The sequence below is a fragment of the Aotus nancymaae genome, unplaced genomic scaffold (assembly GCF_030222135.1).
Source record: "Aotus nancymaae isolate 86718 unplaced genomic scaffold, 86718_ANA_hifiasm-v0.15.2.pri h1tg000062l, whole genome shotgun sequence".
Lineage (NCBI taxonomy): Eukaryota > Metazoa > Chordata > Mammalia > Primates > Aotidae > Aotus > Aotus nancymaae.
The window spans coordinates 5,555,513-5,580,044 of NW_026988476.1; the positions used below are offsets into that span (position 1 = coordinate 5,555,513).

A 24,532-nucleotide genomic window follows, 5' to 3' on the forward strand; every position below is an offset into this window, starting at 1 on the left:
AAACTAACAACTTTGTACCTACCAGTTGGGTTAAGAAGCTGCTTATGTGTCCTGTTTAACCTCTTCTAACTTCATCTCCTTTCTCACTAACTTCTTCATCTCCAACTCTTTACCCCAGTCAGGTAACATAATCCTGACTTCTGTGTAAATAATTTTCTTTCTTTCTTTTCTTTTTTTTTTTTTTTTTTTTTTAGATGGAGTCTTACTCTGTCGCCCAGGCTGCTGGAGTGCAGTGGCATGATCTCAACTCACTGCAGCCTCCACCTCCCACGTTCAATCGATTCTCCTGCCTCAGCCTCTTGGGTAGCTGGGATTACAGGTGTGTGCCACCACACCTGGCTAATTTTTGTATTTTTAGTAGAGATGGGTTTCCCCATTTTGGTCAGTCTGGTCTCGAACTCCTGACCTTGTGAGCCACCTGCCTTGGCCTCCCAGAGTGCTGGGATTACAGGCATGAGCCACCACACCTGGCTATGTAAATAATTTTCTTGCTTTTTATTGTTTATGATTGAAAAACTGAGGAGCAAGCTCAACTCTAGCTATGTGAGGAAGGGGCAAGATTGTCACTATCAGATGAAAGCTCCCTTGAGAAGATAAGCTGAGCAAGGTCTTTGGTTTATGATATGACTTTATTCTTTGGGAGCCCCTTCTGGGGAAATCAGAGTTCAAGGTCAAGTCTTAGGAAACAAAGGGTTTACCGAAGTCAGGGCATCTGGCAGAGCTATAGTTTGGACCTGGTACCCAACATCATCCAACAGAAAATGTGGTCAAATGAAACTAGCTGCTGTTTTTCTGCCTCTCAACTTAGGCCTCCAGCTTTCAGGAGGAGGTCAAAGCAAAAATTTCTTACATTTTCAGTAGAATGCAAGTCTTCACTGATTAAGATTCCATGAGATGTTAGAGAGTATGAAAACTCTGGACTATGGTTAAAAGAAGCCAAGTACAGACTCACTCAGGCATTCTATGCTCCAGTTAAAATGGTGGCCATGCACAGTGGCTCACACCTCTAATGCCAACGCTTTGGGAGACTGAGGTGGGTGGATTGCTTGAGTCCAAGAGTTCAAGACCAGCCTGGACAACATGGTGAGACCCCCATCTCTACTAAAAATACAAGTGTGGTGGTACAAACCTGTAGTCCCAGCTACTTGAGGGGCTGGAGACAGAAGGATCACTTGAGTCCAGGAGGTCAAGGTTGCAGTGGGCCCTGATAGTGCCACTTGTACTCCAGCCTAAGAAACAGAATGAGACCCTGTCTCAAAAAAATAGTAAAGTGATGACAGTGGGGATCTTGGTGATGACAGTATGTAATGTGGCTATCTCTTGAGTCACTTTTCAATGTGGACTCATTGCCCTCTCTCTCTGATACACAGCTGTCATCCTGAGACCTCCCTTTACCACTTCTGGGGGATTCTCATTACCTCTCTCCTGTATTGGAGCTCCTATTTCCTGTCTTCCTCTTTCTTAGATTAGCCTCTTCAGTGAAAAATTCTCCAGGAGCTTCTCAAAGAAGGGTACATGGGAAGTACAATTTTTGTGAGCTTCCATGTCTGAAAATGTCTTTATATTATTCTTACACATGATGATATAGCTGAAAATAGATCTCAGGTTAGAAATAATCTTTCAGAATTTTGAAGGCAGTGTTTTATGCTCCCAGTTTTACTCTTGAAGTCTGAAGACATTCTGGCTCCTTATCTTTTGTATATGATCTGCTTTATTCTCTCTGGAAGTTTTGGAGTCTTATTTTTGTCTTCAGTGTTTTTAAAATTGTATAGTGCTGTGACATTATATGGTCTATTTTCGTTCATTGAGTTGAACATGCAGTAGACTATTTCATTCTAGAAACTGATATCTTCTTACTTGAGGAAATGTTCATTGGTTATTTTGTTGATGATTCTTTCCCCTCTGTTTCCTGGTTCTCTCTCTCTAAACTCAAATAATGAATCTTCAAACTTCTATCTGCTACCCCAGCAAAAGCAATATGTAGTTTAAGGGGCAAGGGTATGTGAGTCTAGGAATCTAATGCTTCTTCAGCAGTTTTCCCCACTTCTCCTTAGTTCAGCCACACACTTCTATTAAGCCTTACTTCTTTACTTCCAGTTCTGGAGTCTTGAAAATTGGGTTGGTTCTTAGCTTACCTCTCTTGAGATTGACTTGTTGAATCTGTAAAGTCAGTTACCACTTGTCCATCTGCTTTCTAGCTTCCAAAATTTTGTTGCTGCTTCTAAAATTTTGTTGCTGCTGTCTCCAAAGTCGTTGTGGATTTGTCATTTTAGAAGGTCTGTATTATAGTTTTAATGGAATTTCAAGTGGAATTAAGATTAGATGCATGTGTTCAGTTTGCCTTAACCTGAAAGTTTATGTTCTACTCTTACCAAGTGTTGACAGACAGATTATCACAAAAACCACCCAAATCTGTGATAATGCCAAAAGAAACTTTTTTTCTCTGCCTTTTGTTTTACTCTTTTCTTTTTTGCTCTTTGTTTAGGAGGTGGGGAGAATATAGTAAGGCTTGGGAACTCTAAATTCCCTAATCCAGTCTCTATTGTGTAGTAATAGCTAACATTGATTATTTTCCCATGTGGTTTGTGTCTACATACATTATCTAAAGTAACCCTCATAATAACCCAATCATGATTTCCACTTTACCAATGATGAAACAGGCTCAGAGAGAAAATGGAACTTCCCCAAGGTCACACAGTTGGTATATAGTAGAATTAGAATTTGAACCCAGACAGCCTGATGCCAAAGCTTATGCTGGTTTTTTTGTTTTGTTTTGTTTTGTTTTTTTGAGACAGTTTCGCTCTTGTTACCCAGGCTGGAGTGCAATGGCGCGATCTCGGCTTACTGCAACCTCCGCCTCCTGGGTTCAGGCAATTCTCCTGCCTCAGCCTCCTGAGTAGCTGGGATTACAGGCATGCGCCACCATGCCCAGGTAATTTTTTGTATTTTTAGTAGAGACGGGGTTTCACCATGTTGACCAGGATGGTCTCGATCTCTTGACCTCGTGATCCACCTGCCTCGGCTTCCCAAAGTGCTGGGATTACAGGCGTGAGTCACCGCGCGCGGCAGCTTATGCTCTTAATTACAGTTATTAAACTATTAAATAATACAAGTTGGAAAGGTCTCTATTATGTATCTATCCAGTTTCATTTATGTGTAAGTCCTTCCACTGCAGAGCTGCATAAATGGCTTAAACATGAACTGGAGATGTCTAAGATGTCCTTCCCTCCCTTCTTCCCTCCCTTCATTTCTCTTATTATTATTTTTTCTGCATCCAGTCATCCATTATAAGGTACTTTTTTATGTAGCCAGGTATTTTATATATTTTGAACAGACAGTACTTTACCAGAAAACAAAATCAATAGCCATAGTGTACAATTGTGTGTGGCTTTGTAGCAAGACAAAAGATGTGTGAATTAGTGCAGCTGTGGCGAGGCTACACAAATTTTCAAGCTTCTGAACTCCCTGCTCATCTTACTCTTTCTCTTCTAGTCATGAAATGGAGCCCTTTGATCCTGACAGTATTCATGTACTTTCCCAGAGTGAACAAATTATTCCCTATATATGGACTGGACCTAGAACCCTATGGGGAATTTTCAGTAAACCTTTTGAGAGTGGAAATTTAAGTGTATCAAACTAAGTTAGTTTAATCTTCCCGAAATTAGTTTTTGGTCTTCAAAATACCTATCCTTTCTTGCCTCACAGGATAAGAAGGGAACACAGATATCTTACAGAGAAACTAAAGAGACCAAATGCATGTAAATGTTCGGAGAAAAGTCACCCTATGCATCAGGAGGCAAATCTTCTGGCTTTTAGACAGCTTTGACTCTCAGCTAGCTGGGGAAATCCATCTAGGCCAACAATTTAATAGTTTTCTAAAAGGCTGGATGACTGTGTGGGTGCTAATGGCATCATAGAAGATAGTGCTGAGCAGGAAACATCCCACACTTGACAGGATGTTCCCAAAGCAGGAAGGGCATTTCTCTTCCTCCGTAGAATTGTTTCATTGACTAAGGACAAGATGAGATAATTGAAATTCCCTAAAATACCAAAGACAGACGAAAGCAGGATATAGGACATGGTGGGTCTAATGTAAACCAGTGGGATCATTTATGACGTTATAATGAAGTAATAGTATTTTGTATATATCCATAGATCCGTTTTTTTCCCGAAATTCGAAGTGCTTTATATAGTGAGTCAGTCAACAAATACTTTCAGATCTGTGTACAAAGAGGTAGAAGTAGGACTCCTGCTCAGTCAGCCTCAGCCTCTTTCCTCTGGATACACCCCAGACTTAAAAACTTGCAGCCCTTAAAATATCACCCAGTGAAAGCTTCTTTTTCTCATCTTCCAATTCTCTCATTTTCATTAAGTTCTAATCTGTCTGTTGTATGGTATATATATAATATATAATTAATTATATATAATATAATTAGTTCCAGCAAGACAATATGATTAAGCTTTCTTTAAATAAATCATGATCTCCTCCTCTCTCTGCAAGCAGCAACAGCTGTCAAAGGTATAACTGAGGCCAGGGCAGCACCAATGGAGCAGCCGAGTAATGAAAATATGACAAGAGTATTTGAAGCTTGAAGCCTCAAGCCACAACTTTGTTAGGTTTTCTGCACTCCCCATTGGTGGCATTTTCAGAGGTACACAGAAAAATGTTGAATATAGCAGTCATTTGAGAAATACAGAGTCACTCTATGTCTAGGACAGGGATTCTCTTCCCAAAACTTAGCTCAAGAGAAAAGCAAGAGGAATGAAGACAAAGAAGGGACTTAAACTGGGTATTAGCTAACCTGCAGAGAGTAATAGCATCATAAAAACAAGTAGAAAACTCCACTGGACTAGTGTAAGTTATGACTTCCCTGTTTTTTCCGCTGTCAATTTTGTGGCAAGCACAATGCATCAATTTCAGGCATTATGTTTGTGATCTCCTGAGTTCTGGAACACTGCCTCAAGAGAGTTCATCAATCATTGTCTTTGTCCCTGAAGTGGTCTTGCATTCTCTCAGTTTGTGGGAAATAATTGTCAAAATTAATAAATGCACATGAAAGAATATTTACTTTTCTTGCTTTCTCTTGTCTGCTTTTGACTTAACCCCATTATATCCTCAAATCCAGCCAGACCCAAATAGGAAAATTCCTACCCAGGACAATTAATTCCAGTTCAAGCCCCAAATTACCATGAGGTTATCTTTAGTGAAGTAATCACATAAAAAGTGAAGATGGGCTAGGCATAGTGGCTCGTACCTATAATCTCAGCACTTTGAGAAGCAGAGGCAGGAAGATTGCTTGAACCCAGGAGTTCAAGACCAGCCTGGGCAATATCATGAGACCCTATCTCTAAAAAAAAAAAAATTAGCCAGTCATGATAGTGTGCACCTGCAAGGCTGAGGTGGGAGGATTGTTTGAGCCTGAGAGATTGAGACCACAATAAGCCGTGATCATGTCACTGCACTGCAGCCTGGATAACAGAGCAAGACCAAAAAAATGAAGATAAATTTCCTAGCTTTTTTTTTTTCTTAAAGACAGTGTGATAGTATATATCCTGGCTTTAATCTCCCAAACAGTTGTGGACCTGGTATTAGAAATCCTTCATGTCAGAACACTATGTGGGTTACCTGTGGTTATTTTAAGAACTTCCTTTTTTATGGAATTTTAAATATCTCGGCTTATAACTAAAGATACTGCCTTAAACATCATCATATATTTAAAATTAATTTGCTCTCCTTTCAAAGTTCAGGTTCTGAACTATAGCTATGTGACTATGTAAAGAGGAGGCAGGTCAAAGACTAAATCACTTTACATCCTTTCTGGTGTGCACCCTCACATGGTTTTATCCGAGAAAAGGGACCAGGTACAGTGGCTCATGCCTGTAATCCCAGCCCTTTGGGAGGCCCAGGTGGGCAGATCACTTGAGGTCAGGAGTTTGAGACCAGCCTGGGCAACATGGCGAAACCCTGTCTGTACCAAAAATACAAAAAATAGCCAGGCATGGTGGCTAATGCCTGTGGTCCCAGCTACTCGGGAGGCTGAGTCAGGAGAATCACCTGAACCCAGTGAACCAAGATCACACCACTGCAGTCTAGCCTGGATGACAGAGCAAGACTCGGTCTCAAAAAAAAAAAAGAGATGGCTGAGCACGGTGTCTCACGCCGGTAATCCCAGCACTTTGGGAGGCCGAGGCCAAGGCAGGCAGATCATGAGGTCAGGAGATCGAGACCAGCCTGGCCAACATGGTGAAACCCCATCTCTACTAAAATACAAAAAATTAGTTGGGAGTGGTGGCACATGCCTGTAGTCCCAGCTACTCTGGAGGCTGAGGCAGGCGAATTGCTTGAATCTGGGAGGTGGAGGTTGCAGCGAGCCAAGATTGTGGCACTACACGCCAGCCTAGTGACAAAGCAAGACTCTGTCTCAGAAAAAGAAAAAATGTCTTATACCCTTCAAATGCATGGTGCCTTGCTCAGCAAACACCCTACCTACTCCCAATTTGGACTAATAACAGCTACTGACAATTTTCAGGGAGAACAGTTTCTACTAATCAGACTCTTCTTCTACATCAGGTCCTTTAGAGAGAAGAAAATTATTATTGAGTTTAGGGGTCTGTGAACATCCTCTGGTTCCTGAAGAGCTATTTACATTGATTCATTTCACACATAGAATAATAACATCAGAAGCTGCCAGGCAATGACACTGATGCATTATCCAAGCAGTGTCAGACTAGCTGAATAGAATTTGGGGCCTGCCCCTAACTAAGGCTCAGATAAAGTGCACCTTCTCACCATCCCTGGACTGATTTATTAAAGGAAGGGAAGTTAACCAGAAGGTGGAGAGGTAGATTGAGGAAGGAAATGTACTTAAGCACTCACACATGGCCTCCCTGAACCACCTTATCAAATAGGCCTCTGCTTGTTTCCTAAAGTCATTAAAAGAATGAGATATTGCCAGAGAGAACTTGCCTTGAAAGCCAGGTGGTTTTGAGATCCTTTATTTATTTTTTATTTTTGGGGGGGATGGCCAATCTCCATTTTCTTTCTTTTTTTTAAGTTTTTATTTCCATAGGTTATTGGGGAAAAGGTGGTGTTTAGTTCATGATTAAGTTCTTTTTTTTTTTTTTTTTTGAGACAGTCTCACTCTGTCACCAGGTGTCAGGCTTGAGTGCAGTGGTGCAATTTTGGCTGACTGCAACCTCCGCCTCTCGGGTTCAAGCAATTCTCCTGCCTCAGCCTTCCGAGTAGCTGGGACTACAGGCACGCACCACCACGTCCAGCTAATTTTTGCATTTTTAGTGGAGATGGGGTTTCACTGTGTTGGCCAAGATGGTCTCGATCTCTTGACCTTGTGATCCACCCACCTTGGCCTCCCAAAGTGCTGGGATTACAGGTGTGAGCCACTGCGCCTGGCTCTTTTTTCTTTTTCTTTTTTTTTAGAATAAAAAACATAACCTCGCTGAAGACATGATTAAGTTCTTTAGTGGTGATTTGTGAGATTTTGGTGCACTCATCACTGCACACAATTTGTAGTTTTTCATCCCTTACCCCCTTCCCACCCCCTTCCCACTCTTTCCCCCTAAATCCCCAAAATCCACTGTGTCATTCTTTCCCCTTTGCATTTTCATAGCTTAGCTCCCACTTGTGAGTGAGAACATTAGATGATTGGTTTTCCATTCTTGAGTTATTTCACTTAGAATAGTCGTCTCCAATTTCATCCAGGTCACTGAGAATGCCATTAATTCATTCATTTTTATGGCTGAGTAGTGTTCCATCATGTGTGTGTATATATATATATATATATATATATATACACACACACACCACGGTTGCTTTATCCACCTGTTGATTGATGGGCATGGAAGTCATGTGAAAAAGATACTTGCACATGCAAGTTTATAGCAGCATAATTCGCAATTGCAAAAACAAGATCCTTTCTTTAATTACCAGATAGGAACACCTTGACTAAGTCCCTAATTTCTCTTTCCTTTAGCTTCCTTATTGTCGAAATGAGAAAACACTGCTGACTTCCCTCATAAATTGCTGTGAGAAATAATAGAAAATGATCAAAGATAATTTCATCTTTACAAAAAATTGTATGTAAATAATGTTTAATATTTTTGTTAATGATGACTTGATTTTTTTTTCCCCCGGAGACAGAGTCTTGCTCTGTTGTCCAGGCTGGAGTGCAGTGGCACAATCTCGGCTCGTTGCAATCTCCACCTCCCAGGTTCAAGCAATTCCCCTGCCTCAGCCTCCTGAATAGCTGGGATTGCAGGCACTGCCACCATGCCCGGCTAATTTTTGTATTTTTAGTAGAGTCAGGGTTTCACCATGTTGGCCAGGCTGGTTTCCTGACCTCATGATCCACCCACCACAGCCTCCCAAAGTGCTGGGATTATAGGCATGAGCCATCACGTGTGGAGACTTGATAAATTTTAATAACACTGTTAGGTTAGTGGAGGGGTAGAGGAGGCACAGGTGCAGGCAAGAGGGTACTTGAGGAATCCTACCTTGGACCAGAACACAAAACCACGGATCCTAAACTGATGTAAATATAAATTTAGAATAGTATCTCCAATTACTAATAGTAAATAAATAGGAAGAATGATATTAGATGACTGATGTTTCCAATTATGTTTCTACTAGAAAGTACAAATATTTTGGTCAAATATTAACATGAAACCAGAGTATTATTTTGGTCAAATATTAACATGAAACCAGAAGTCAATCGTGGCCCATACTTTGGGAGGCCAAGGTGGGAGGATTGCTTAAGCCTAGGAGTTCAAGTCTAGCCTGGGTAACATGGTGAGACCCCATTTCTAAAAAAGAAAAAAATTAGCCGGGTATAGGGGCACATGCCTGTGGTCCCAGCTCCTTAGGAAGCTGAAGCAGGAGAATGGTTTGAGCCCAGGACATCGAGCCTGCAGTGAGCCATGTTTGTGCCACTGCTGTACTCCAGCCTTGGTAACAGAGTGAAACCCTGTTTCAAAAACAAAACAGAACAAAAAAATAAAAAGAAGGTAGTCATTATCTTCACTGGCTATCTTTCAGTTGCCTTCATTCATGGTGCAGGCAGGATGCTTAGCCCTGTAAATCTCCCACTGGGCTAACTGCTACTTCCTGTAGGTGTGACTGGTCTCCAGCCATGTCTGGGCTTTACCCTCTACGTGTCTGCAGTCAGCTCCCTCTCCCAGTCCCCACACCAGCTATATCTCATCTGCACTGTTGCCCTCAAGCCTCCTACTCCACCCCCTCCACCATCCCTCTGCCGATGACTTGCCTCCTGTTGCACACAGAAAATAGAAAATATCAGGATAAACGAATTCACATGTCTTCATAAACACACCTACACACAAACCACACAATCAGACTCTCCTGTGTCTAGACCCATCCTTATCCTTCCATCTCAGTGGCAAGAGGTGTTCTCTCCACCTGTTCTCTAGATTCTATCCCCTGCTTTCTCAGGAACCTTGTTTTCCTTTCTGTCCCCATATCCTCAGCCTCTACCTTGCTACTTACTTTTTCTGATCAGAATATGAATATTCTCAAGTCTCTTCCATCCTTAAAAAAATCTAGAAACTTTCTGCTGCTCGGGTGCAGTGGCTCACACCTGTAATCCCAGTACTTTGGGAGGCCAAGGCAGCCAGACTGCTTGAGATCAGGAATTCCAGACCAGCCTAGGCAACATGGTGAAACCCCATCTCTACAAATTATATGAAAATTAGCCAGGTATTGTGGTGTGCACCTATAGTCCCAGCTACTCAGGAGGCTGAGGTGAGACAATCACTTGAGCCCAGGAGGTTGAGCTGTGAATGAGCTGCAGTGAGCTGTGATTTGTGCCATTGCAGTCCTCCAGCCTGGGCAACAGAATGAGACTGTTTAAAAAAAATAATTAAAAAAAAAACCTTTCTTCCTTCACAGTAAAGCTTCTGGGGGTTGGATTTGGAAGAGGCCACAACACTCAGTATCTGAAATGAAGAGCAGAACTGATTGTTTGCTCAGACAAAATAGAGCTGTACTTGTAGGACAGTCTCTCTGGGCAAAGCAAACTGTGCATCCTTATATAGGATTTAGGGAACCAACTTAACTCTCACTCCTGCCCCCTGGTCACAGGCCACACTTTGGTTCTTATCTTACGTGGTGTCCCCATAGCACTGCTACACAGCCACTCCCTCCTTCTTGAAATGCTCCTTATAGTTTCTTTCTGAGAGACCACTGTCTCCTGGTTTTTTTATCTTTTTGGTCATGCCTTAGTCTCTGTTTAAGCTTTTCTTAGCACCCCTTCCTTTAAATAATGGTATTCCAGCGGTGTCATCCTTCACTATCTTCTCTCCAGATATTTTACCTATCCTGTTACAGCTCATCTACTCTGATGGCATCTGCCATTGTGTGTTCCCTGAATGACTCCCAAATGTTTATCTGCAGCCCAGATCCCTCTACTAAGTGATAGAGCCACATAACTGGCTACCTACTAGATCTCTCCCACCTTGGGATATGAAAAGCTCCTCCTCTCATAGACTGTGTCTTGGTACCATCATCTATCCAGCCGTCCAGTCTGTCTTGCTTTGTCCCTCTCCTTATTTCCCACATCCAGTCAGTGACTAAGCCTGCTCAGCTCTGCTTTACTAACTCCCAGAGGGCTCTGTTCTCTTCCTCTTTACTGCCAATTTTCTCATTATCTCTTGCCTGTATTACGGCAGAAGCCTCCTAATTGATCTCCCTTTTCTAGCCCAGCCTTCATGCAGTCCACAATTTTGATCTCTCTAAAATGGTAGTCATGTCACTCTTCTGTTTTAAATCCTTTGATCCCCCTCCCCCACCCCGGCAACATTGCTTTCAGGCAGGAAAAGACTTCTTATAAAGACCCCTGAGATCTAACCGTTGCATTCATTTCCAGTCTTACTTCTGGCACGTCCCCTGCCATCCTCCCACACCTCTGCTTGAGTCACATTTAGACACCTTGCAGTTCCTCAAATTCAGTGTGCTAATAAAGAGCCCCCACCTTCAACTTGCTGCTCTTGTCCTTGGAAATTCCCATTCCTTGCTGAGCTAGTTCATCTGAAAACTCAGCTCAGCTGTCACTTCCTCTGTGATGACTTCCTGGCCACCCTCATCGTCCACAGTCTGATTGAAGTACAATCCTTTGTGTTTCATCTTAGTATATTCGTTATGTTACAATCATTTGACTGCAAAGTCCTTGAGGTTAGGGATAACTGTGTTTTTATATCTGTATCTCAAATGCCCCATGCCTAGAGACTTACAGAGGAGGTTCTTGTTAATGTTTGATAAATGAACTGGACTTCTCACTTCATCAGGACCGTAATATTTTATTTTAAGAGATAGGGTCTTGTTGTGTTGCCCAGGCTACATTTGAACTACAGGGCTCAAGCAATCCTCTCAGCATCCCAAGTAGCTGGGACTACACGCATGCACCACCAAACCCAGCCTTTAGATTCAACTGCCAGTTTACAAGAAGCATAGAAGACTGTAGACTATGTTATGTGATACCATAGGGATGTAATCAGTCAAATCTAAATGGAGGAAATTTTGTATAAGCAAACATATGCCTTAAACTATAAGGGAGAAAACATAAATGGAGAAAGAGCTTATACAGAATCTTAAAAGAGATATCAGGCAATTTCAATGTATGGGACTTTTTTAGATCCTTATTCAAAAAACAACTGTGACTCAAATATGAATCACAATTGTTACATATAAAATTTATGTTACATAAATTTTATGTTAAATATATTTTGCAACAATAAAATATTTTATCAGGATGGGCACAGCAGCTCACGCCTGTAATCCCAGCTATTTGGGAGGCTGAGGCATATGAGTCACTTGAACCCAGGAGGCAGAGGTTGCAGTGAGCCGAGATCGTGCCACTGCACTCCAGCCTGGGTGACAGAGGGAAACTCTGTCTCAAAAAAAAAAAGAAAAAGAAATGTGAACACTGATTGGATATTTGAAATTAAGGAATTGTTCATTTTTTAAGATGTGATATTATTGTGCTTATCTTTTTTCTTTTCTTTGAGATGGAGTCTCGCTCTGTTGCCCAGGCTGGAGTGCAGTGGCACAATCTCGGCTTACTGCAACCTCTGTCTCCCAAGTTCAAGCGATTGTCCTGCCTCAGACTCCTGAGTAGCTGAAATTATGGGCACATACCACCACACCCAGCTAATTTTTTTGTATTTTTAGTAGAGATGAGGTTTCACCAAATTGGCCAGGCTGGCCTAAAACTGACCTCAAGTGATCTGCCTGCCTCATCCTCCCAAAAAGCTGGAATTACAGGCGAGAGCCACTGAGCATGGCCTGTGCTTAGCTTTTTGTTTTTGTTTTTGTTTTTTTTTTTTTTTTTGAGACAGAGTCTTGCTGTGTTGCCCATGCTGGAGTGCAGTGGCACAATCTCGGCTCACTGCAACCTCCGCCTCCCAGGCTCAAGTGATTCTCCTGCCTCAGCCTCCTGAGCAGCTGGAATTACAGGTGCCCGCCACCACACCCAGCTAATTTTTGTTATTTTTAGTAGAGATGGGATTTTACCATGTTGGCCAGGCCACCTCAGCCTCCCAAAGTGCTGGGATTACAGGCATAAGCCACCACACCCAGCCCTGTGCTTATCTTTTAAAGCATTCTTATATTTAGGAATGCATTCCAACATATTTACAAGTGAAATGATGTGTCTGGGATTTGTTTCAAAATCATCTGGGGGAAGGAAGTGAATGGGTATATAGTTGAAATTGGATTGGCCATGAGCTGATAATTATTGCAGCTGATTGATGGGTATATGGCAGTTCATTATGCTATTCTGCCAACTTTTGTTTATACTTAAAATTTTTATGGTAAAATTTTTTTTTTTTCTTTTTTGAGACCGAGTCTCACTGTGTCGCTCAGGCTACAGTGCAGGGGCACCATCTCCGTTTACTGCAACCTCCTCCTCCCAGGTTTAAGCGATTCTCCTGCTTCAGCCTCCCAAGTAGCTGGGACTACAGGCGCCTGCCACCATACCCAGCTAATTTGTTTGTATTTTTAATAGGGACTGGGTTCCACCATGTTGGCCAGGCTGGTCTCAAACTCCTGACCTCAAGTGATTCGCTCACCTCGGCCTCCCAAAGTGCTGGCATTACAGGCGTGAGCCACTGCCTCTGGCCTGATAAAATCTTTTATTGTTGTAAAATATATTTAACATCAAACTGACCATTTTAACTGTTTTTCAGTACAGTTAGTTCAGTGACATTTAAGTACTTCATGGTGTTGTGCAGCTATTGCCGCCATTCATCTCCAGACTTTTCTCATCTTCCCAAACTGAAACTCTGTATCACTTAAACAATAGCTCCTCATTCTCTCCCTGCTGCTCCTGACAACCACCATTCTATGCTGTCTCTATGAATTTGACTACTTTAGGTAACTTATATAAGTGGAATCATTCAATATTTGTCCGTTAGTGTCTGGCTTCTTTCACTTAGTTTTCAAGTTCATCCATGTTGTAGCATATATTAGAATTTCATTCCTTTTTAAGGCTGAATAATAATCTACTATATGTATATACCACATTTTATTGATCCATTCATCTTTCAGAAATCGACATTTGGGTTGCTTCCAAAACAGTTTTTAAGTTCTTGCCTGGAGGTATCCCATAATGAATGTTCTTATAAATGAGATATATTGATGATAGTTACCTTGCTGAGGAACTAACATAGAATTTCTAATTTCTATAGACATCAGATCCCAAAGGCTTTAGAGTTTTTGAACAGCTACACTCCACACAACCCCAGGAAGTGCCATAGACTGCAGAGGAGGAGGTGAAAAAGTATAAGCACAGGGAAAGGAAGTTAACAGTTGCTGTTTAGGATTATTCAGAAAAGCTCTTGTTCTCACTGGCCTCTCTTACCTCCCAGGCAGCTTTTCTATTTCTGGAGCATCCCTACAGTTATTTCTAACCCATGAGGCCCTGCCAACTCTATTTTTACCCTAAGCTCAGGAACTACTTTTCATCAGAAGTTAATGTGTCACATATGAATTAAAAAAAAAACAAAAAAACTCTTATCTCCTCCTACTGGAGATAAGCCAAATTAGGGCAGAAGCCAAACCAGAAAAAGTTTAAACCAAATATTAATCTGAAATATTTTTTTTTTTTTGAGACAGGGTTTCACCATGTTGCTCAGGCTGGTCTCAAACTCCTGGGTTCAAGCAATCCTCCCACCTTGGCTTCTCAAAGTTGGGATTACAAGCATGAGCCACCACACCTGATAAATATGTTTTTATTCTTCTGATTTTCAGAGTTATCCTTAATCATCTTGAGGAAAAATAGTAGACAGAAAATTAAAATTTAACCCTGCTAGTAATCTGAATAAAGAAAATACAGTGGTAGAAGGAGAAATATTTCAAGGAAAAATGATTTTGTGGAAAGGAAAGGTGAAATAGTTGGAAATATTGGAAACAAAAACTCCAAATCAGAAGAGAGAAAAAAAAAAGAATTCTAAGATGATGAGTCTGGCTTGAGAAAGCCTCCATCTTCCCATTCCAGAAGTCTGGGCCAAATGTACTCCTTATCAGTAAGGGAAGGTATCCCTATGGAGGACCAGTGATGTCTTGTGTGGGATGGGGCAGGCGGGGGGCAGGGCAGAGTGGTATCTTATTTTAGATTAAGCTTGAGGCATTGGGAACTCAGGAGGCATTAGTTCTTGGATCAGTTTGGAATTTTAGATATGCTCTAGAATGAACCACGTATGGTTTATTTTGTTCTGCTATGTGGTCCAATCTCCAGAATGTATCCTTCCACTGTTATCACACAATTTAGATCACCATAGCTGTATAAGAAGGACTAAAATGAGGTAGACTGATTTTTCCACTTCATTATTTCTTTTCAAAATTGTTTTATCTATTCTACTTCCTTTGCCTTTACTAGCTATAGCCTTCCAATTCATGAACTGGATGCCGATGCTGAGTTCTTCTAGATACTTGCTGATTTCCTGTCTAGTTGTTCTCTCAATTGTTGACAGAGGAGTGTTGAGGTCTCCAACTGTAATTGTAGATTTGGCTATTTCTCCTTTTGGTTCTGTCAGCTTTTGCTTTCATAAATGTATAACTCTTGTTTGGTGCACACATTTAAGATTGCTATGTTTTCTTGGTGACAACCCAAGCTGGAAAAAAAATAAAAAGACAAAAAAAAAAAAAAGATTGCTATGTTTTCTTTTCTTTTTTTTTTTTTTTTTTTGAGAAGGAGTTTCGCTCTTGTTACCCAGGCTGGAGTGCAATGGCGCGATCTTGGCTCACCGCAACCTCCGCCTCCTGGATTCGAGCAATTCTCCTGCCTCAGCCTCCCAAGTAGCTGGGACTACAGACGCGCGCCACCATGCCCAGCTAATTTTTGTATTTTTAGTAGAGACGGGGTTTCACCACGTTGACCAGGATGGTCTCGATTTCTTGACCTCGTGATCCACCCGCCTCGGCCTCCCAAAGCCACCGCGCCCGGCCTTTATCATTATATAACGTCTTTTGTGTCTCTGGTAATTTTCTCTGCTCTGAAGTCTATTTAATATTGTAGCCATTCCAGCTTTCCTTTCATCGTTTGCATGCTATTTAACTTTTTCCATTCTTCTACTTTCCACCAGTCTATATAGTTAATTTGAAGTGAGTTTCTTTTAGATAGTAGGTAGTTGGGTCATGTTTTTTAATACACTCTGCCAGCCTCTGTATTTTAATTGATATATGTAGACTTTTTATTTTATTTTGTGTTGAAGTCTTGCTCTGTTGCCCACGCTGGAGTGCAGTGGCATGATCTTGGCTCACTGCAACCTCTGCCTCACGGGTTCAAGCAATTCTCCTGCCTCAGCCTCCGGAGTAGCTGGGACCACAGGCATGCACCACTGCGTTTGACTAAATTTTTGTATTTTTAGTAGAGATGGTGTTTCACCATGTTGGCCAGGCTGGTCTTGAACTCCTGACCTCAGGTGATCTGCCTGCCTCAGCCTCCCAAAGTGTGGGATTACAGATGCTAGCCACTGTGCCTGGCCAAGTGGTATATGTAGACTTTTTCTACCTCATATTGTTATTGATATGTTAGGGCTTATACTTGCTATTTATTTTTTGTTTTCTGTGTTTTGTCTCTGCTTTACTTTTCCTTCCTTCCTGTGGACTACTGAACTTTTTTAGAATTCCATTTGTATTTCTCTATAATGGCTTTTTAAAATCTATAGTGTTTTTGGCTGGGCACAGTGACTCACACCTGTAATCCCAGCACTTTGGGAGGCTGAGTCAGGTAGATCATTTGAGGTCAGAAGTTCAAGACCAGCCTTGTCAACATGGTGAAACTCTGTCTCTACTAAAAATACAAAACAAAAACAAAACAAAACAAAAAAACGGCTGGGCATGGTGCTGTACGCCTGTAATCCCAGCTATTTGGGAGGCTGAGGTAAGAAAATTACTTGAACCCAGGAGGCGGAGGTTGCAGTGAGCTGAGATTACACCATTGCACTCCAGCCTGGGAGACAGTGAGATTCTGTCTCAAAAAATAAATAAAATAAAACAAAATATATAGTATTTTTGAGTGTATCTCTTTGTATAGCATTTTTGATGGTCACTATAGGTGTTTTGGGTTTTTTTTTTTTGGTGGGGTTTTTTTCAGATAGGATCTCACTCTGTTGCACAGGCTGGAGTGCGGTGGCATTATCATAGCTCACTGCAGCATCGATCTACGGGGCCCAAGGGATCCTCCCACTTCAGCCTCCAGAGTAGCTGGGACCACAGGCGCACACCACCATGCCCAACTAATTTTTTTTATTTCTAGTAGAGACAAGGTCTTGCTTTGTTTCCCAGGCTGGTCTCAAACTCCTGAACTCAAGCGATCCACCCAACTTGACCTCTCAAAGTGCTGGGATTACAAGTATGAACTACCATGCCCAGCCAACTCTAGTTGTTTTATATACACACAGATACACACACATACACAGCATCATAGTCTACTGATGTTATTATTATTTTTTTTTTACCAAGTTTTCTGACTAAGACTGCGTCTTTCCTGGTCTTTTGACTAGAGAGAACAAGACTTTGTTAGTTTTTTGTTGGTGGTAGTGGTGGTTTTTTTGAGACTGAGTCTCGTGCTGTTGCCCAGGCTGGAGTGCAGTGGCACAATCTAGACTTACTGCAACCTTCGCCTCCCAGGTTCAAGCCATTCTCCTGCCTCAGCCTCCCAAGTAGCTGGGACTACAGGCACATGCTGCTACACCCGGCTAATTTTTGTATTTTTAGTAGAGATAGGGTTTCACCGTGTTGGCCAGGATGGTCTTAATCTCCTGACCTCATGCTCTGCCCGCCTTGTCCTCCCAAAGTGCTGGGATTACAGGCGTAAGCCACCACTCCTGGCCTGCTGGGTTTTTTTGTCTGTACACATTGGCATTTCTAGGTTGACAGATGCTTCAGCTCCAATTCTGGGATATATGTGCCAAAAAGAAAACCCAGGGAACTCATCACCGTGTCAGTTCTTGTGTATTGAGGTCCCCAGCCAGTTTGCCAGTTTTCCTTCTACCTTTCAAAGTCTTCTTAAGTTTATTTTATATATAATGTCGAAGGTTTTTAGTTGCACTTAGTGGGAGACAAAAGGAGAAGTACATCTACTCCATTTTCCTTCCTGGTTTTATTTTTGATCTAAGATAGAATTTTAAGTTGAATTTTCTCTCTTTTTTAAAAAACTATTCTAAATATACCTGTGACACTGACTCAGCCCACTGGATCCAGCCTTGGAATTTACCCCAGAGGAAGTGGGTTCATGGCTGGACTGTCATGGAGTTTCAGGCCAGTGCCTTTATGCTGCACACTCATCTTTTTCCTTGTGTCTTTCATTTATTTTCTTTTGTTTTCACTGAGCTGCTTTGAGTGGAGACTTCTCAGCCACAAGATGGTGCCCCAGAGTAGTTCAAGATAGGTTTTTCTGCTCTTCCTTGGGCTCTGTCTTTATTAGTAAACTCAAAGCCATTTATCTGAACCAGGATATAGCTATGAAGACCCAACTGTATTTATCTTTAAGCCGTGTTTTCCCAGTTGCCTGGAAACCTAAGCAATCAGTATCAGAAATAGTTTTTGTTGCCGGGCGCGGTGGCTCACGCCTGTAATCCCAGCACTTTGGGAGGCCAAAGTGAGTGGATCACGAGGTCAAGAGATCAAGGCCATCCTGGTCAACATGGTGAAACCCCGTCTCTACTAAAAATACAAAAAATTAGCTGGGCATGGTGGCGCGTGGCTGTAATCCCAGCTACTCAGGAGGCTGAGGCAGGAGAATTGCCTGAACCCAGGAGGCGGAGGTTATGGTGAGCCGAGATCACGCCATTGCACTCCAGCCTGGGTAACGAGCGAAACTCCATCTCAAAAAAGAAAAAAGAAAATAGATGTTGGGTATATTCTTCAGCTAACTATAAAATATTTATTAACAGAAAAAAAAGAAAATATTTATGACCCATCCAATAGTGTAGAGCCAGGATACATGTTTTCTTAGTCTTGATAGTTACATAAGAAAATATTGGGGGCTGGGCACGGTGGCTCATGACTGTAATCCCAACACTTTGGGAGGCCAAGGTGGGTGGATCACCTGAGGTCAAGAGTTTGAGACCAGCCTGGCCAACATGGTGAAACCCTCTCTCTACTAAAAATACAAAACTTAGCCGGGCCTGGTCACAGGCACCTGTAATCCAAGGTATTCGGGAGGCTAAGGCAGGATAATCGCTTGAACCTGGGAGGCGGAGGTTGCAGTGAGCCGAAATTGTGCCACTGCACTCCAGCCTGAGTGACACAAAAAAAAGGGGTACTCCCTTACTAAAGGCAGGGACTATGGCTTAAAATTCTGTGGCTGTGATACCTACCATATGCCTTACACATAGAGCGGTCTAGGAAATAACTGCTTGAACACAGAAACCACTACTCCTAGCTTTGAAGGAAAGAACTATATTTTACTAGTTGTAAATCTTTGGGTTTGGTGTCCTTAAGGTAATTACCTGCTTGAGCGTTAGCTCACATGAAGTGGGCAAGTTGTGTCCATTCTTTTTTTTTTTTTTAATTTAAGAGATAGTGTCTCACTCTGTCACGCAGGAGTGCAGTGGTGTAATTGTAGCTCACTGTAGCCTTGAACTCCTCAAACAGTCCTCCTGCCTCAGCCTCTCAGGTAGCAAAGACCACAGGTGCATGCCACTTATGCCTGGCTAATTTTTATTTATTTTTTAAATTTATTTATTCATTTATTTTTTTTGAGATGGAATCTTGCTCTGTCATTCAGGCTGGAGTGCAGTGGTGTGATCTCAGCTCACTGCAACCTCTGCCTTTTGGGTTCAAGCAGTTCTTCTGCCTCAGCCTCCTGGTAGCTGGGATTACAGGCGTGTGCCACCATGGCCAGCTAATTTTTGTATTTTTAGTACAGACGGAGTTTCACCAGGCTAGTCTCAAACTCCTGACCTCAAGTGATCCACCCACTTTGGCCTTCCAAAGTGCTGGGATTACAGGTGAGAGGCCACCGCACCTGGCTTAATTTTTTTTTAATAGAGATAGGGTCTGGCTATGTTGTCCAGGCTATTCTAAAACTTCTGGCCTCAAGCAGTCCTCCAGTCTCAGCCTCCCACAGTGCTAAGATTACAAATGCGAGCTGCCATACCCAGCCCATTCTATGTCTTAATTGTAGAACTAATAATTTTGGATAAAAGTCCAGGCGCAGTGGCTCATGCCTGTAATCCTAGCACTTTGGGAGGCCAAAGCAAGCAGATCACAAGGTCAGGAGTTCAAGACCAGCCTGGTCAACATAGTGAAACCCCATCTCTACTAAAAATATAAAAATTAGCCAAGCATGGTGGTGCACACCTGTAGTCCCAGCTACTCAGGAAGCTAAGGCAGAAGAATTGCTTGAATCCAGGAGGCAGAGGCTGTGGCAAGCCGAGATTGCACCACTGCACTCTGGCCTGGGCAACAGAGCAAGACTTTGCCTCAAAATAATAATAATAATAATAATTAGGGATTTAAAAAAGTCAATTTTTGTCTTATTAGGGATAAGATAAATAATAATAATTTTTGTCTTATAATAATAATAATAATTAGAGATAAAGCCAATTTTTGTCTTATTAGGGATAAGAAAATAATTTTTGTCTTATAATAATAAAAATAATAATAATTAGGGATTAAAAAAGCCAATTTTTGTCTTATTAGGGATAAGATAAATAATAATAATTAGGGATAAAGAAAGCCAATTTTTGTCCACTCATTGCTAATCTTATTATTTCCTTACAGACAAAAATTCATTATCAGTCCAAAGCATTTAACAGTAATATTTTAAAAATTCAGCTGGCCAGGCGTGGTGGCTCACTCCTGTAATCCCAGCACTTTGGGAGGCTGAGGCAGGTGGATCACGAGGTCAGGAGTTCAAGACCAGCCTGGCCAATATGGTGAAACCCCATCTCTACTAAAAATACAAAAATTAGCCGAGTGTGGTGGCACGCACCTGTAGTCCCAGCTACTCAGGAGGCTGAGGCAGAGAATTGCTTGAACGTGGGAGGCAGAGGTTGCAGTGAGCCAAGATTGCATCACTGCACTCCAGCCTGAGTGACAGAGCAAGACTCTGTCTCAAAAAAAAAAAAGAGGCCTGGCAGGGTGGCTCACGCCTGTAATCCCAGCACTTTGGGTGGCGGAGGTGGGCGGATTACAAGGTCAAGAGACCGAGACCATCATGGCCAACCTGATGAAACCCAGTTTCTGCTAAAAATACAAAAATTAGCTGACATGGTGGTGTGCGCCTGTAGTCCCAGCTACTCAGGAGGCTGAGGCAGGAGAATCGCTTGAACCCAGGAAGCAGATGTTGAAGTGAGCCCAGATTGTGCCACTGCATTCCAGCCTGGCGACAGAGCAAGATTCTGTCTAAAATAAATAAATAAATAAATAAATAGGAATTCAGTCCTTGCTAATTCATTATTAGATCATCAGAGTCTACATGTGTATTAGATATAACAGGTACTAATGTAATATTTGATACTGGATTAAATAAATGAATTAATTTTATTGATTATAGGACTTTAAATAATGTCCTGAAAATCTACAGAGGAGGAACTCATGAGTAAAGACTATAATGAATACCTTTTCTAACCAAGACCCAAGAAAATTAAGGATTTCTGTAAGACCTTTCAACTTGTGATTTTTGTAGGCCCAGTAATTCTTATGAATTAAAGATCTTTTATAGTTCTGATACATGATTATATAACACATTATAATTTTTTCAGCTTTTGTTTTACTTAGTAATATCCATTTATAGCTTAGTTTAATAGTTGGTACATGAAAGTAATTTATGTATTTTTCCTTATGAAAAATTGAGTATGGGCAAGCTCACCAAAGTACTAGATTTCTAAAAACCCAAGTCTAGACCTTTGAGGAGTTCATGTACATACAAGCCAGTGGGAAGTAGAGAGAATAGGGATAAAGTAACTGGCTGGAAAGTAGCTATAGGGTAGAAAACAACAGATCTTTAGTAGAAAAGGGATTTCAATGAAAGGCAATAAAATCATAACATGGAAAAGTCATGTCTAGTCTAATCATTTACAAATTTAAAAAGAAGTAGAATCCTTTGTTCGAATCAAAACTTTTGCAGAATACGAATATTATAAATATATAAAGGTTGGGCTGTTTGGGTTGAAGCAAGGTTTGACATGTATAGGAAACAAAATGCCATCCCTCTTGAGCCTCTCTATCTCTATCCTAGTGGGCCCTAGGGAGTACAGTTTAAAACAACTGAACTAGACGGGGCGTAGTGGCTCACAACTGTAATCCCAGTGCTTTGGGAGGCCAAGGCAGGAGAATTTCTTGAGACCAGACACTGAAGACCAGCCTGGGCAGCATAGTGAGATCCCATCTCTATCAAAAAAAAAAAAAATTAGCCAGATGTGGTGGCACACATCTGTGTTCCCAACTACTCAAGAGGCTGAAGTGGGAAGATTGCTTGGGCCAGGAATTCAAGCCTGCAGTGAGCTATGATCGTACCTGTGCACTCTAGTCTGAACAACAGAATGAGACCCTGTCCCTCCCAAAGAAAAGAAAAACCCCTCTGCAATGTAGCCTGACAAATAGGAAATGTTAGACATTAATATGTAATAGGGAAGCATTTTCTTCAGACTTTCAAAGATGTGAAATTGTTATGGACTGTTTTCTTACCCCTTACCAGAAAAGAGTGCTTCACCATTGAGGTGCCTGCTAGAAAAATCACTCCACTTATTTGAGAGTCTTCCCTTGACCTTTTGGGGTGCTGGCTTTGTGTTTTTTAGCTCTTGAATGTCGTCTCTCAACTAGCCAAACAGAATCTGCGACTGCTGGTCCTAGGCCGGAAGCATATGCTAAGAAAGAGTTCCCAGTGGAGAAAGGATGAGATGGAAGAGGTACAAAAGCAAGCCCGCTGTTTTTTTGCTGATAACATGTAAGTGTTAGAGGTAATAAGTGAATTGTATTGTGCTCCAGACATCTGCTTGTTAGTTACCTAATTTAAAACCTATTTTTAAAATGCACGTGTATATGTATACTCACTCTCATTAAAAAAAAAAAAAAAGATTTGAGACAACTTACGAAACTACAGTTTCTTCTAAACAGAAAAAACACTACAGTTTCCATGGCAGGATAAACTTATATAGATGAGGAAATCAGGATAAAGAAGTGAGGGGAAGATAAGTCAGGAGTGAGATTAGTACACAGAATACATAAGATCCTAAGTAGATCATTTAGCAAATACTTGACAAACAGGAGCACCTTCTATGTTCTGGAGAAAGACAGTGAAAAAGACAAAGTCCCTGCCCTCTTAGAATTTACAATAAAAAGATAAACAAATAAACAGGTAATGTCATTCCAGGTAGTGATCAATAGTATGGGGACAATAAAGCAAGGTAGATAGAAAGGGTTTAGGTAAGGGATAGTCAGAGGGTAGTGAATGGGGTGGTCAAAAACGGCCTTACTGAGGGGGGCAAATTCAGTGAGGAGTGAGTTGAGAAAGGGGGAGGGGTAGTGGGAAGAACATCCCAAATAACAAAAAGTATTTAAAAAGCCCTGAGGCAGGCATAAGCATAAGCTTGGCTTGTGTTTGAGGAAAGCAAGAAGGCCAGTTCAGCTATAATAGCAAGAGGGAAAGTAGTAAGTTCTGAGATTAGAGAGAAGGCAGAGACCGCAATACAGAGGACCTTGAGGGTCCTGGTAGATAAGCAAGAGGGCTAGATTTTATTCTAAATATAAGGAGAAAAGTGCTCTTGGGCTGCAGCTTCCCCGGAAGCCAAAGGAACATGGTAAACATGGTCACTAACAAAACCTGCAGTGGGCCAGCCACGGTGGCTAATGCCTACAATCCCAGCACTTTGGGAGGCCAAGGCAGGCGGATCACTTGAGGTCAGGAGTTTGAGACCAGCCTGACCAACATAGCAAAACCCCACCTCTACTAAAAATACAATTAGTCTGGTGTGGTGGCGCACACCTGTAGTCCCAGCTACTCGGGAGGCTGAGGCAGCAGAATCACTTGAACCTGGGAAGCAGAGATTGCAGTGAGCCAAGATCTCCCCACTGCACTCCAGCCTGGATTACAGAGTGAGACTCTGTCTCAAAAAAAAAAAAAAAACAACAACCCACAAACCTACAGTAGCCATAAAGTAAGAAGAAAACAGCTAATTAGGAGAAGTACAGATCCACAACAGCACATACAAACTCTTAATTTACATTGAGGTTTTCATATTGTTTATGCTAATAAAACTTTATTTCCAACTTTGCTTAGATAAAGTGTATATGCCTCAGACCCAAATCTAGGTTTCATTAGTCTGAATGTGACAACTTCAAGATTTGTCAGTATTCCCCAAATCATTTATTATTTAAAAAGTACAGTGGCTCTCAATGCATAAAGCAAGAGAGAAGCTAACCTCTCAGCCAGTTCCCAAACTACATCCCTTTTTTAGGCTGGAAGATGGTGCTTCCATTTCTCTAAAGAGCAGGAGACCTCACGGCAACATTGGTAGTAAGATTTCAGCCTTGGGAATTAGTTTACCCAGGTTGAGATCATGGCCCTGCCACTTCCTGTCTGGGAAAGGTTTTTCCTTTCTCTGTGTCTTCCTTATTGCCTGTGTAAATTTTATGGGGTTGTTTTAAGGATTAAGTAAGATAGTATGTGTATATAACTCATGTAAAACTCTTGGCACAACACCAAGTACATGGAAAACATGTATGTTAGTCACTATCATGATCGTTATTGTTTTTCTTATGTGGAAGAATTAGATAAATTTGAAGTGTTAGGACCAAGAAGCCTGTTGGAAAGTGGTCTCACTGCTTGGTTTGGGGTCTGTATTTATTGCATCAGCTGAAGTTCCAAAGTCAGTTGTAACGATCGATTCACTGACCTTCTATGGCTTTGGATTTGAATATTTAAATACTTAACACCAAATTTGTTTTCCACTAATGTGCCAAAGAAGCTTTTCAAACGTACACTAGAGAAAATAGTATAGTGAATAGTGAGTCCCCATGTAACTGTTACCCAGCTCCAACAATTATCATCAT

At 41.5% G+C, this 24,532-nt stretch overlaps 1 protein-coding gene across 3 annotated transcripts in view; it reads left to right on the forward strand.

Moving 5' to 3' along the window:
* Positions 1 to 24,532, forward strand: part of PRORP (protein only RNase P catalytic subunit) — a 163,516-nt gene that overhangs the window by 128,048 nt on the left and 10,936 nt on the right. For 2 of the 3 annotated variants that reach the window (XM_012468895.3, XM_012468904.2), the window contains exon 6: positions 22,279 to 22,427. In XM_012468895.3, the coding sequence (XP_012324318.1) occupies positions 22,279 to 22,427 (149 nt within the window). Of the gene's footprint in view, positions 1 to 22,278; positions 22,432 to 24,532 lie in introns of those variants that run through there. The other variant, XM_064365787.1, reaches the window with a different exon arrangement.